The 14385-nt window shown below is 46.8% G+C and overlaps 1 protein-coding gene across 4 annotated transcripts in view; it reads right to left on the bottom strand.

Moving 5' to 3' along the window:
- The window catches only part of phf20b (PHD finger protein 20, b), a 33167-nt gene extending 20692 nt beyond the window's left edge, over nucleotides 1-12475 (bottom strand). Inside the window, exons 1-6 of one of the 4 annotated variants that reach the window (XM_017700967.2) lie at nucleotides 12305-12474; nucleotides 7243-7345; nucleotides 4664-4835; nucleotides 4472-4556; nucleotides 4296-4372; nucleotides 1396-1891 (exon numbers count right to left, since the gene is read on the bottom strand). In XM_017700967.2, coding sequence (XP_017556456.1) covers nucleotides 1396-1891; nucleotides 4296-4372; nucleotides 4472-4556; nucleotides 4664-4835; nucleotides 7243-7325 — 913 coding nt within the window. In that variant the 5' untranslated portion in view covers nucleotides 7326-7345; nucleotides 12305-12474. Of the gene's footprint in view, nucleotides 1-1395; nucleotides 1892-4295; nucleotides 4373-4471; nucleotides 4557-4663; nucleotides 4836-7242; nucleotides 7346-11406; nucleotides 11686-12304 lie in introns of those variants that run through there. The other 3 variants (XM_017700968.2, XM_037541353.1, XM_017700969.2) reach the window with 3 other exon arrangements.
- Between the last annotated feature and the right edge of the window lie 1910 nt (nucleotides 12476-14385).

Raw genomic sequence — 14385 nt, 5'->3', positions numbered from 1 at the left:
GTCCACTTCAGATGCTGAAACAGCCCAAGTCTTGCCACATGAAGCCATAAATCAAAGAGCTCATACTAATAACAACAGTAATAATAATAAAAATAATAATCATCATTTTTATATAGCACGTTTCACGCCAGTGGCAGCTCAAAGTGCTTCACACACAGGTGATAAACATAGTTATACAATAAATCTTTACTATTTATTTACAATCAGAAGGAAATAAAGATCAAATTCGAAGATAAATACAGAGACATAGTTTAAATTAAACACCAAGTTAGAGAGACACGTTTTTAGCTATTTCTTAAAAGTGAACTCTGAGCTTGACCGTCTTATGAAAGCTGAGCTGAGCTCCACAGTTTGGAAGCCGAGTGAAACAAACTGAACGAGTTTCTCTCTTTTCTGTGTTTTACTGAAGGTGTTTGTAGGTCAGAATCTGCAGATCTAAGATCATAGACAGATACTCTGTGATGTAAACAGAGCTTTAAGGCCATTTAGAGCTTTAAAAACTAGTAGCAGAGCTTTAAACTCTGTCCTGAGTGATACAGACAGTCAGTGCAGCTCTTTTAAACCGGACTGATCTGATCTCTCTGTGTTTTTGTTAGGATGCTGCTGCGTTTTGTCCGAGTTGGAAGGGATGTATTGTTTTCTTAGGAAGTCCAGTCAGAGGACCATTACAGTGATCAACTCTGACTGACCGAGGTTCTCCGCGTCGCTCTGAGAGAGAAAAGGCCGAACTTTAGCGACATTTCTCAAATGACACGAAGCTAAACAGAGCTCAGAGTCCAGGATCACACCCAGGTTTCCTACTTCAGGTTTGCTAAACCAAGTTTCTCCTAAATAATGTTTCTCTGAGTCTGAGTGTCGGCAGGCTCCTCCGAGTGCTCTGGTGTAAATCATGCCAGTGTTTTTAACCCTTTGTTTATAATATGATGCTAAAAGCAGAGATGTAATAACAGCAGCGAGTGGGTTTGGGGAATTTTGGAGATGATCTCTGGCTGATGGACGGTCACAGGTGGATGAAATCACTCTGGGTGGTGGGTCAGAGTCTGATGAGTGACCTGATGTGTGAATCATACCGCTGGTTTAACCCTTTGTTGGAACATGAAGTCCAAATAGCAGAGCAATAATATCAGGAAATTTCTCACTTGATGCTGACGTCACAGTTAGGGGCAGGTCGTCTAAATGTCCGGATATGTGGATCAGGTCTGTAGCTTAAACAGTTCTGAAGTTATGAATGCTAGAAGTGACCTACCGCTTTGCCTGCAAATCCGAGCTTCAGGTTCTAGGGGTTAAGATGTTTCTTGACCCTGCATTTGGTCGTTTACACCAGCAGGATGTTTATTCTAACACTTAAACCTGGGTCATCAAGCATTTCGAAAGCAGCTGCAAATTCCAGCTTACCTTCAACTGTCTTGGCCCTTGTCCTCCTGGCCGGGTTGGGACTCTTGTCCCCCTGGCTCTCCTCTGATGCTTCATCTCTCTCCTGTTTCTCCTCGTTGCTCTCATGAGTTCCATTCTGAAGAGTCTCTTCTTTCTCCTCCTCCGTCACTCCGTTCATCTCCCTCGTCTCTTCCTCTCCATCCTCCAGAGCTTCGGCCTTCCCTGAATCCCCATCGGACGGCTTCTCCGGCTCCGTGGACCCGTTCACCCTCTCTGATGCTTTGTTCTCGTCCACGGTGCCGTTCTGCAGATTGTTGGGCTGCCGCTCAACAGCTTGCTGGACCGCTTCCTCCGTCACCCTGCTGTTCTCCTCCTCAGAGTCGCTGTCCCGGTCGTGGTCGGAAGTGCTATGCCGGGTGCCGTTGCTCCTGCCTGTGCCGTTCTCTTTGACCCTCCAGTCTTTTCCAGGTGGGCCGTTCCGCTTTCGGCTTTGTGGGGCAGACCTGCTGTTAGAGTTCTGCACATCAAAAACAGAAGAGAGCCTTTTACTGCGCCTGTGAGCGAAAGACATTATAACTGCTAAATAAGCAACTGAATACACTGTACAGGCTGTTTGGGGTCTTCCTCTGAAATGTTTGATTTTAGCCAAAAAAACGAAACGAAAAAAAAAAACCCATCTGTATCAAACTGGTCTATCCTGGGTTTTCAGTCATGTGATTGTGGTCTCCATATTTGGGACGGAATTTCTGGCTTCCCTGCTCCACATGAACGTAACTAGAGGTGAAAGACGACTAAAATCACTCTCTTTTCTGTGGAAGAGAAAAAACGTGACCTGGACAAAGTCGATAAAACAGGCTGAGATCCTTATACAGTTTCCCCCTGAACTCCGGCTCCCACTTAAACTGGCGCAAAGATACCAAATTTGTGTTTTCCTGACATTTATATTCATCTCATACTCAGCCCCTCTCCCTATTCTGGAGAGTCTCTCACAGCATTTAAAGCACAGAAGTCCACCGGCTCTTCACGTCAGGGTGGGTAAAGGATCCCACGGTGTTCATAAAGAGGAGAAAAACCCGATAACGACATCAGCTCATTAACACAGATGTGATCAATGCTGGCCTTTAGATCACTTCAGCTCATGTTCACAGCCGAGAGATGAACAGTCGTACCCCTAACGGAGCCGCGGACCGCCGGTATAACTTCACTCTCTGTTTCTGATTTAAAGGACGTTTAAATGGAGAAACACAAACGTTAAATATCAGACTGAACGTCGTGGGGCGGAAAACGACGTCGTGTGTCGACAGACGTGGTTCTGTGAGTTTGCTGGTGCAGTTAGTTCAGAGTTCAGCTCCAGTCCTGAAACCCCTGAACTGCATAACTGTGGTTTCCTGGTTAAAATGCCTGATATTATCAGCTGATTAATCCCTTCTGGAGCTGATCGAGGTGTGAACTGCAGAGAGAAACACTGAACTGTACAGTGCAGCGGCTCCAAATAGCTTTTTCTACAGACATATGCTGCACTGGAACAGACAAAAAACGTGAAATTCTGCAGTAAATCCAATTAAACACCAGTTTATTCAGTTTTCACTGTTCTGTCAATACTGGAAAACTGAACTGCTTGAGGTATCACACTATTCCCACAGTAGTACTTTTGTCAGTTGCAAAGAAAAATGCTTATTCTGCTTATGCTTACAGAGAAAATATGTATATATGCATTTCTTAAACACTTAAACACTCTGTCCCCAGGTTTCTGAGAGGTGCTGTACATACAAATACACAGAGCTCTTTACTCAACTGTATAGAAAAAACAAACAGCTCCTAGGATTCTGCACAGGTACATTTTCAGGGCTAGGGTCAGCGGATGCTGAGGGGCATAGTGCGCAGAGGTCGCCAACTTTCTGCAGAGTCAATCACTACAGACCTCCAAACTTCATGTGGCCTTCAGATCAGCTCAAGAACAGCGTAGAGAGCTTCATGGAATGGGTTTCCATGGCCGAGCAGCTGCGTCCAAGCCTTACATCACCAAGCGCAATGCAAAGCGTGGAATGCAGTGGTGTAAAGCGCCGCCACTGGACTCTAGAGCAGTGGAGACGTGTTCTCTGGAGTGACCAATCACGCTTCTCCATCTGGTGATCTGATGGATGAGTCTGGGTTTGGCGGTTGCCAGGAGACGGTACTTCTCTGACTGCATTGTGCCAAGTGTAAAGTTTGGTGGAGGGGGGATCATGGTGTGGGGTTGTTTTTCAGGAGTTGGGCTCGGCGCCTTAGTTCCAGTGAAAGGAACTCATTTTGGACAATTTCATGCTCCCAACTTTGTGGGAACAGTTTGGGGACGGCCCCTTCCTGCTCCAACATGACTGCACACCAGAGCACAAAGCAGGTCCATAAAGACACGGATGAGCCAGTTTGGTGTGGAAGAACTTGACTGGCCTGCACAGAGTCCTGACCTCAACCCCATAGAACACCTTTGGGATGAATTAGAGCGGAGACTGTGAGCCAGGCCTTCTCGTCCAACATCAGTGTCTGACCTCACAAATGCTCTTCTGGAAGAACGATCAAAAATTCCCATTAACACTCCTAACCCTTGTGGAAAGCCAGAAGAGTTGAAGCTGTTACAGCTGCAAAGGGTGAGCCGACATCATGTTAAACCCTATGGATTAAGAATGGGATCTCACTCAAGATCATATGCAGGTGAAGCCAGACGAGCGAATGCTTTCGGAAATAGTGTATGTTCTCTGAATAAAGGTACTGAGATGGAACCTTGAGGGTCCCACCCCAGTGACAGGAGGGGCACTGCCCCAGTGAGAGTTTCATACACGTTTTGAGTGTAAATATGAATATATAAAAATAGCTACTAAATACAATCATTAAAAATGCTTTTTACAGTCTTATCAACACAAATCAAGAGAGTGGATTCTCACCTCCTTTCTGAAGGGCTTGATCTTTATTCCCTTCAAGGACTTGACAACACCGTCAAAAAACTTCACTGTATAAGAATCTGAGGCAAGATAAAGAGGTAAAGCCGTCAGATTTACAGCCAGGGCCAGTAAAGCTCAGAAAAATTACATCGAGAACCGAAGTGGCAACAACAACTAACCATCTTTATCTCGGGACAGGATCTTAGCAGGGTAGTAGCGGCAGTCTGACCAGCTGGCTAGAACTTTTTGATTGACATGAAACTCCTGCAAGGAACCGAAGGCAAGTGTTACCATGAGGACTTGGCTGCATTAGTCCCACAGACTAAAAGACCTAGTTTTATTTAAAGCAGTGAAGGCACAAAAAGAGTCACCGGGGCCACGATGTGCTCCTGGAGGCCTTGTCGCCGGAGCTGGATGCGTTCCACAGGCCGCAGATACGGACTGCTCCAGTCAAACCACTCGTCGTAACGATGACTCCACTGACGGTAGTGGATCAGGACCTTCTCGTCCTCATAGTCAATCTTCTCAATGCTGGCAGCATACCTAATAACACAAAACACAAATCGTTATTGGTGAATTCTTGATGGAGAATCCAGAAAATTGTTTAAACGTCATGCATTTAACCTGCTAAATTACTCCAACTATGGAAGCTGGAAGTAATCGGAGTGCTTGAGGCAGCGGTCAACATTTCACAATCTGGCCTCGGAAGACACAGAGCCTGAGTGTCCCGAGTGGCCGATTGTCTTCGAGATTTTTTTTGTGGGTGTTTTTTTCTGTCAAACCACCAGATGAGCTGCATAAGAGGACGACCAGCAACTAGAAGGACGGAATCAGTGGAATTACGAACCAGCCATAACGGCTATGTTTACCGGTGAAAGTGGCCCAAATTTAATTTTCTCACAACTTTTTCGCACTTTAGTTTTGATTTTACTACTATTTATATATGTACTTACTTATTTACCTCAGATTAGCACCTCTGAAAGACGACACTTTATCCATCTACTTAGGTCATTTTGATTACATGGTCACGTTTTATCTGTGGTTCATCGGTTGTTTGGTAACAGACTTGATTGATGATTGAGTTCGATTGGATTTCCAAACTTGAGAAGATGCTGTAAGATCATTTCTCCTCTAAGGCTACGTTCACACAGCAGGGGAAAGTGGTCCAAATCTGATTTTCTGACCAAATCTGATCTGTTTTTGTTTGGCTGTTCAAATGATCTTTTAAATGTGGTCTGTATGCGACATCAGTCTGAACAGATCAGCTCCTAAACTGACCCACACGCATAAACACTGCATCACGGCTCAACCAGAGGTAAACAATCACGACTGCCAACGAACGCCAGCCGCTCCCGGAGGATCAGCTTCATCTGCACCAGCATCACAGGAGCCACCATGAAGCTTCTGGCTCGTCACCCAGAATGCGCTCGAGCCATAAAAAGGTCATTTCTTTGGTTTGTGTCCTTGGATTCTTTAAACTTTGCTTTCCGACTATGAACTATGGAGTTTAGACGAGCCTTTTCTCATGTTTTGTACAGAAACATCAGCCTAAATGTTTGAGTCTCAGCAGCGTGAGACACTGCTGCAGTCAGTTTGGTTTGTCTGTAGCTCATTTTGTGGTTCAACTGATTTGTGCACTGTAAAAACAAAACGGCCCCAGTCCACTTTTACTTCACGGTGAAGACCTCGAGGCTCGCTGTACACACAGCCACAGATATTCAGCACTTCAGCAGGTAAAATCAGACCACCAAGCATCATTAAACAAGACGCTATGGTGTTCCTAAGTGTGCAGCGCATAACTGGAAACGCCATCTAGTCATGAAACGCGAGAATCTTGAGGGTATCGAATGCTGAGATGATGAGGGCTTTAATGTCACACAGAAGGGCCTTTTCCAAGTGAGACATTACCATGTTTACGGCGTGAAGTGGATCACTGGCCTGAGAAACGTGACAGAAAAAAAGCCCCACTGGGTTCTTGCCAACCGAACCTTGAGTTTGTGGCGGCAGCGCCATCATTTAAAAACAGAGGACTTCTTGCTAAAGATGGGGTCAGTGGTACTACTACACTGAGATGCAGGAGGAAATCAATGAAGGTATAAACATGACCGGTGCAGCGGCCTCCCTGGACCACCAGAGGGAACCCATCATTTGGGAATCGCTGATATTTTTTGCAGTTTGCTGCACTTTGTAGTTCTACAGTTACAGACTGTAGTCCATCTGTTTCTCTGATACTCTGTTACCCTGTTCTTCAGTGGTCAGGACCCCCATGGACCCCCACAGAGCAGGTACTGTTTGGGTGGTGGATCATTCTCAGCACTGCAGTTACACTGACGTGGTGGTGTGTTAGTGTGTGTTGTGCCGGTCTGAGTGGATCAGACACAGCAGTGCTGCTGGAGTTTTTAAACACCTCAGTGTCGCTGCTGGACTGAGAACAGTCCACCAACCAAAAATATCCAGCCAGCAGCGTCCTGTGACCACTGATGAAGGACTAGAGGATGACCAACACAAACTGTGCAGCAGCAGATGAGCTGTCGTCTCTGACTTTACATCTACAAGGTGGACCGACGAGGTAGGAGTGTCTAATAGAGTGGACGGTGAGTGGACACAGTGTTTAAAAACTCCAGCAGCACTGCTGTGTCTGTTGATCAACCTGTTGGCTGCTGTGATCGTATCTATCGCTCAACGTGTTGCTGATTTTACACGACTTTCACTTTCTACGCGAATCCCACAGGCCTCGGTTTTGCATCTGAAGACGGAATCGGAGGGAATCAAACGGCTGCGCTGAATGCTGAGCAGGGTGAGGAGCTCTGGCGGCTGCGTTTGTATCAGGCCCTCTGACAGAGCGGAAGAAGGGAGGGAGCGAGGGAAAGACGGAGACCAAAGCTGTTTAGAGACAGATGAAACAGACAAGAGTGAAAAGAGGCTAAAAAGAAAGAAAAACAATCCTCACCAGTTCTTCAGGCTGTCCCGAGCCTCCAACGGTGCCCCCACCTCAAACGTGATCCCTCGTCGGTGAGGGGGGGTCTTAGTCATGCTGGATGCTTCACACCAACCTAGAGGACAATGAAGCCATTGATCAGCTATGCACCTCTTCACTTAATGTTCATTTACAATTCAGATGTCCGTTCTCCAGCACTCAAACCTGCGAGGACACTGAGCATCAGCCTCAAACACACGGAGACATAGGCCCAATCCCACCTCACCCCTCGCCCCTACCACTGAGCCCCTGCCCCTCTGTTTTGCATGTTCTCGTCTAGGGGTGGGGGTCCCAATTCTTGTTGAGATAGAGGAGTGGGGTGAAGCTTTGGGGCTACATGACCCTCCAACCTGAGGTTTTTCAGAGACTCCAAACAGAGAGATATGAGGAAAACCAGAAAAACCGGCGAGACGGAGAACAAGAGACCAAAGAAACCCACAAACATGAGAATTTACTCCGTTAAAAATTATATTAACCATCATATTATCTCAGTTTAATGTGGTTTCAGTGGATTTTGGTCGTTTTTCTTTATAACAAGCATATAAAAATCACTAATACTATGCTGATGTCTCAGTAGCTGGCTAGACTAACTTTCCCATTCCACCTTAAATAGCCCAGCAGTTCTGACGCCTGAAGTACCAGAATGTAACTGCTGCTCCATTTAAGGTGGAACGGGAAAATTCTCATGAAGCTGGAGAATCTCTGACTTCAGCTTCACATCACTGAAGAATTAGGGGGGGTGATAATAAATAATTGCCCCCCTCTTTGAAGGCGTATGATCCCTAAATGTAACTAAAGCCCAGCAGTGAGGAGCTGAACTTTCCCCTCCTCTGCTGTCCCTGCAGACGGGCAGGGTTGCCTACAGAGCGGCGCTAGTAGCTGTTAATGAAGTGAGGCTCTTTTATTAGAGGGTCTCATTTCAGAAGGAAGATCTCAACCACTGCCTTGTAGCTCAGTAACTAGGGGTAAGGAGGCACTCGAAAACAAGGGGTGGGGTAAAAAGGAGAGACGGGGATGGGCCTGACAGTTTTACCCTCAAACTGTATCTCAGGCTTTGCTCCCACAGCAGGTAAAAGGCCCAAATCCTCTGACACTCCGTTCCGATTTCAGACGCTTTCGTCTGTGGAACTGAAAGCCGATCCGTATCCGATCTGCAGCGATGCGACTCCGTCTGAACAGCCAGATCGGAATTCATGGGACTTTTACGTCAGTCGAACTAATAATTTCACGCTGCTGAGACTCAAACATTTAGGCTGATGTTCATGTAGCAAGAAATCAGAGACTCATCCAGAACCCTCTGGAGAACGCAGACGCAGGAGAACGAGGCCGCAGTGTCACAGAACGGTTAAAAGTCTGAAAGCAAAGTTTAAAGAATCCGAGGGCGCGAACCGAAGAAGTGACCGCGCCCTTTTTACAGCGAGCTCCAACACATTCTGGGTGATGAGCCCAGCTGACAGTCAGTGAAGCCTCATGATGCTCCTGTGATGCTGGTGAAGGTGAAGCTGATCCTCCTGGAGCGACTGGTGTTTGCTGGCAGTCGTGATTGTTTACCTCTGGACGAGCCACATGACGCAGTGTGACGCCCTGTTCTTTTCTACCTGTGGGTCAGTTTAGGAGCTGATCCGATGTCACATAAATGATAAAAAAATTTAAATTAAACGGATTTGGTCAGAAAATGAGGTTTGGGCCACTTTCCCCTGCCGTGTGAACGTAGCCTTGGTGCAGGAATTGTCTTAGTTAAGTAGTTTAGGATTTCTTAACTTGAGACTCTGAGGTCGCTAATCAATCCAGTCTGTCACCAAACAGCTGATGATACTCCATAAGCTCCATTCAGAAGCTGGGCGTCGTGTGAGGCTGTAGCTCTTCTCTCCAGTCTAATAGACGGTGATGTCATTTTAAACCCTTATAATAAAAGAAGCTGAACTTTGTTTTTCTACTGAAAGTCGAGCCGTTTTTCCCCAAATCTGGGCTCTAAACTATAAACAGACGGCGTCTCTTCAGTGATCTGCTCTGGAAACATCACTTTTAGAAAACAACACAAAGAGCGGCGGAGATTTTTGGACTTTAGCAGTGAATTGTAAGCATGTAGTGATATGTGGAGATCATAAAACACACGTTCTGTTCGTGTGAGGGGAGATTTTACAATAAATAAATAAATAAAATAAAAATTTACATTTATTTTCATGCAGTTACTGAATAATTCGCCTTATGATTTGGTCACAAAAATTCAGATGGACAAACCAAAACACCAAAAAAAAAAAAAGCTCCTTTTACATCTTTAAAAGAAAAATCAACTGATCCACTGATACTCCAGGTTTCAATATTGGAATCATAAACAAAAAGTGGTGCCATTTCTACCACCGAGGCTTTAAACTGTGGCAAAGGCACAACTTTAGATCCCACTGTAATGCCAGGAGGTTCTGTGACGTCTCCAAGCTTCGGTCTGTGGTCAGGAACCCAAATCAGAGCAAAGGAAGAACGTGTAGTCATCATGACGGAGCACAAGACCTCACTCATCTGCGCCCTCTAGCTGCCGGGCCATCGTCCAGTCTCTCCCGATAAGCCTCCACCACTAAACCTGGGCCTGTGTTTATAAAGCCTCTCAGAGTGAGGAGACCTGGCCTGAGACCTGCTCATGTCAGCGGATTCCTCACAAATCAGAGGGGAACCCGATTCTGGATCAGCAGCGTTTACTCTATGAATACCGGACTGAACTTCAAATCTCATAATCAGGGGCTGCAGCGCCCACTCCATCCCAGAAAACAGCAATTAGACAGGTGGTGAAGACGAGGGAGGGCCGGAGAAAAACAACAGCGAAGTAAAGGAGTGCAGGTCTTGAAAGAGGACGCTCACGTCCAGCACTCACCTCTGAGTCTCCAGGGTATATTCTGGCTTTTCCATCTGAATTTATATGACCAAATCACAAATTACTCAGGAACTGCATGAAATAAATCTATTTTTATTTATTTATTTATTTATTTATTTGTAAAAGCCCCTCAAATGATCAGAACGTGTGTTTAATGATCTCCACATATCACTACACGCTTACGATTCACTGCTAAAGGCCAAAAATCTGCGCCGCTCTTTGTGTTGTAATTTTACATTAAAAACAGTCAAAATTAATACAAACGGCTTCGATACTGTATAAAATTTAGTCCATTTTTTAAAATCCTCGTCCACTTCAGCTACTCTGGTCATCTGTCTCATCTTCATCATTCTTGTTCTTAACCTCTTCGACTCCTTGAGACCACCGGTGGTCCCTAACCGCACTTCATCATGTTCTTCATAACGTTCATACTCCATAAGCTCCATTCAGAAGCTGGGCGTCGTGTGAGGCTGTAGCTCTTCTCTCCAGTCTAATAGACGGTGACGTCATTTTAAACCCTTATAATAAAAGAAGCTGAACTCAGTTTGTTTTTCTACTGAAAGTCGACCCGTTTTTCCCCAAATCTGGGCTCTAAACTATAAACAGACGGCGTCTCTTCAGTGATCTGCTCTGGAAACATCACTTTTAGAGAACAACACAAAGAGCGGCGCAGATTTTTGGACTTTAGCAGTGAATTGTAAGCGTGTAGTGAAATGTGGAGATCATAAAACACACGTTCTGTTCATCTGAGGGGCTTTTACAAATAAATAAATAAATAAATAAAAGAGCAATTTACTGTTATTTCATGCGGCTACTGAATAATCTGGTCATGTAAATTCAGACGGACAAACCAAAACACGCCCTGGTCAGTAAAGCTGACGCTCCGAGGGCCTGAACTTCGTCAGACTGGTGGATTTTCCCTTCGACGCGGGGTTTTAACGACGTCTTTACAACGTTTTTGGTGTAAAACGTCCTGATCCCTGCGCGTCGTTTCGTAACTGGCTCCCCAGACTCGAGCCAATCAGATTCGCCCCTCACCGTGACGCGCCGCCGCCGGTCTCGTGTACCGTCACGTTCGGCCGAGCCCGAGCGGATTCTGATGGGCGGAACCGACGAAAGCTCGGGGTTAAAAAGGGACAAAGTGACTGGGCCGCAGAACCGAGTCGAGCCCTGTGTGGGAGGGGGAGGAGGGGGGGCTTCATACGACCATGAGGGTCGATGGAGCGCTGTGACGCAAATGGCGCGCAATACGTTTCCTCTTGGTTGTTTACCTTCTAGACGAGGCTTCCTATTCGCTCGAACTCACCCGGTCCACCTTAAGTGGTGCGGCGGCCACCTCCTGGAGCCATACTGGCGCTCCGTTTAAGGTGGAACGGGGAAATTCAAGCAGAAAGCCGCCTAACGCCAGAGCCTCGAAACGCCTCCTCGCCATAAACGCGTCCCGCTGGTCAACAAAGCGGCGGCGTCCGCGCTCAGGCGCAGAATTACCGGCCGTGAGGGGCGACAAAAGACCCCCAGACGCTTTAAACTTCTCCGAGCGGAGAAGAAACGTGGGCGCAACGTCGCCAGCGGACGCGCAGCCGCTGTAAACGTTCAAGAAAGCGGGTTGTCCCGCAAACGAGGCGCTGCGTGCGCGCGCCGTTCACCGTTCACGCGCCTTTACGCCGCCGCTGTTTACACGACAGCCTAAATTTGGACGCTTTACATTGTTCGCTTTCCCACCACGATGCGCCCGGCTACGGAGCCAACTGATTGGCTGAGGCGCCTGGCGGACGCAGATTCCGGCGCTGTGATTGGTCCGCCGAGCTGCCAGTCAAGCAGCGAGTCCTCAGCGGCCTCCTTTCGGCCTACTCCTCGCTGCATGGCACTGCCGTAATTATGGCTCGGGCTCGGGAAGACGAACGCCAAGTTCGCCGAGAAGTCACCCGGGCTTCCAGACGCCTGGGCGCGCGTTCCGCTCACAGAGACCCCAAAGACTTGCTGTGATGCATTTTCGCCCGCGATGACGACCCACCCAGCGCCCGCTCGCATCAGATGATGAACACATGGTCTGGAGACCAAGTTTCGCCTAATCACAACAGCATCACCACCAAACGTGACCGATTCCTCCCGCGCCGCTGTTTAATGCATCAGCGAGAACGGTCGGTGTATAAATACAAAGGCGTTCACCTCTGGCAGCTGATAAATTCACTCCAAAGCGCCGGAGAACCGCTGTAAGCGCTGGCGGAGTCCTCCGGGTCTCATGCTGCTTCTCCACGCAGTTTGTTTTCTCCGGCTGAGCCAGGCCGGTGCTTACGAGGCGCTGCGCGCTCTGCGCATGCGCACGGCGTTCAGCCTATTGACCGGCTGAGGGTCTTTCTCAGAGACCCCCGTATCTGACAGAACACGCTAGACACTTTAGAGCACAACCCCCCCCCTCCCCCCATTTAAATCATAGATAGACATACCTAGATGCCGCGTTGGGTCCAGCCAGGCACGTCAACGGCGCCTCCATTTTGGGGAGGTCAACAGCGCCGCTGGACTGCATTCAGTACCATTACAGAGCGGCAGTTTGAGAAACACACTGTCCAAAATTCCACTATTTCAGGAATACTGCTCTCAGAAAGTGGGATAGGATTCTATAACGGAGGGAACGCAGTGATCCACGCTCATGTCAGTGTGAGGCGTGTTGTCTGTGTGGTGTGTGTGTAGATGTAGTCGTGTGGTTGGTGATGAACAGAGAACCTGTTGCTGTGATTGTTCCTCGTCTGGTTTTATATTCAGCTTATTTTATTTAATAGTCTATTCAGGGGGTCTTAACTTTATGTAGTAGTTATTTATTTACAGTGACGGTTAAAGCTGTGCAGCTCGGTAAGTTCCAGCGTTCCTTAATCCGTGTAGATATTCATAATAGATTAACGTCAGCACCTTCTGACACGAAGCTGAAGTCAGAGTCTTATTTACCAGCTTCTTGTTCGAGTTTTCCCGTTCCACCTTAAATGGAGCAGCTTCAGGCTCCAGAAAGGGAAAACTGGAACCAGAAGCTGGAGAATAGGAGGCCGAATTCAGCTCCGTCCTTCTTTCTGTGTTTTGGGGGGGTTTATTTTATTTCTATGCGTATTAATATTAGAAGTGATTCACACACTGATGGATTTGCTGATGTGTGTGTTTGTGTTTCTCCCGCTAAACTCGGCTTTTACCATCAGGTGCAGACTGAATACTTTCTAATGATTACGATCAGTTATTAAAGTAGTAAAAGCTGCCGAGAGCCGTCCGTGCAGCCCAGATTAATCTGAGTCTGAGGATTAGAACTAAATAGATGTGGTATAAATGGGTGGAGTAGTAAGGAAGCTGTGGCTGATTTAATCCTGAGACTCTTCGTCTCTCAATACAAGCGAATTTGTTCACAAGCGGATCTCGACCTCTCCAATATGGCGGACGAGCAGACGTATCGCCGCAGTTAGAGCGGCCTCTAGTAATGTGTGTCTATGGTTTAATAACCCATGGGCTCTGCGCTGCGGACGTAGCTGAAGGGGTTTGGCCATACTGCCTATTAGAAGGGACACTTTATTGTGGTGGTTGTTCTTGTTGTTGTGTTTAGTGTAGTTGTTGTTTACTGAGTTGTGTGTGTGTGTGTGTGTGTGTATGTGTGTGTCGTGCACTCATGTGTAAGAGGTGCACGGTGGGCATGCAAAGCAAAATAGTCCCCAGAGAAAACTTGTTCTTTTAGATTTCCAGCTATTTTAATATTCAGGATGAGATTACATATAATAGCTCGAGTATGCTAATTAGTGGTTTTGAATAGTAAATGAACCCCTTAAAATCCCAGACGTGCTGCATACTTGTTTTTCAGTAACTACAGAGAAACGAATGCAAACTCTTAAGAAGTGATGGCTCTTCAAGGCTCTTTAGCCAAGAAAAGGGTTCTGTATAGAACTATGAACACAGTGGTGTCTGCATGGTGGAATGGCCCTTCAAATAGTTCTAGCACTAGCAGAACCCTTTGTGGTGCTATATAGAGCCCTTTTCAGAAACCACCTACAGCACGTTCTCCATCAATCTGAAGAGCCATTTCACCGGGCAGAGACCCATTTAATCACGCAGATGGTCCTTTGAGTGTTCATAGTTCTATATGGAACCATTATCTTTGCTAAAGAACCCTTGAAGACCTAAGCATTTTAAGTGTGCATTCTTAGGTTATAGAAGTGTGTAGTAAAACTTTGGGCCTGCCGGGTGACCCTGGCCATTTAAGGGGTTAAATGGACGTGTTT

The sequence above is a fragment of the Pygocentrus nattereri genome, chromosome 9 (genome assembly GCF_015220715.1).
Source record: "Pygocentrus nattereri isolate fPygNat1 chromosome 9, fPygNat1.pri, whole genome shotgun sequence".
NCBI classification, from domain to species: domain Eukaryota; kingdom Metazoa; phylum Chordata; class Actinopteri; order Characiformes; family Serrasalmidae; genus Pygocentrus; species Pygocentrus nattereri.
This window is presented reverse-complemented; position numbering and strand designations above follow the sequence as displayed.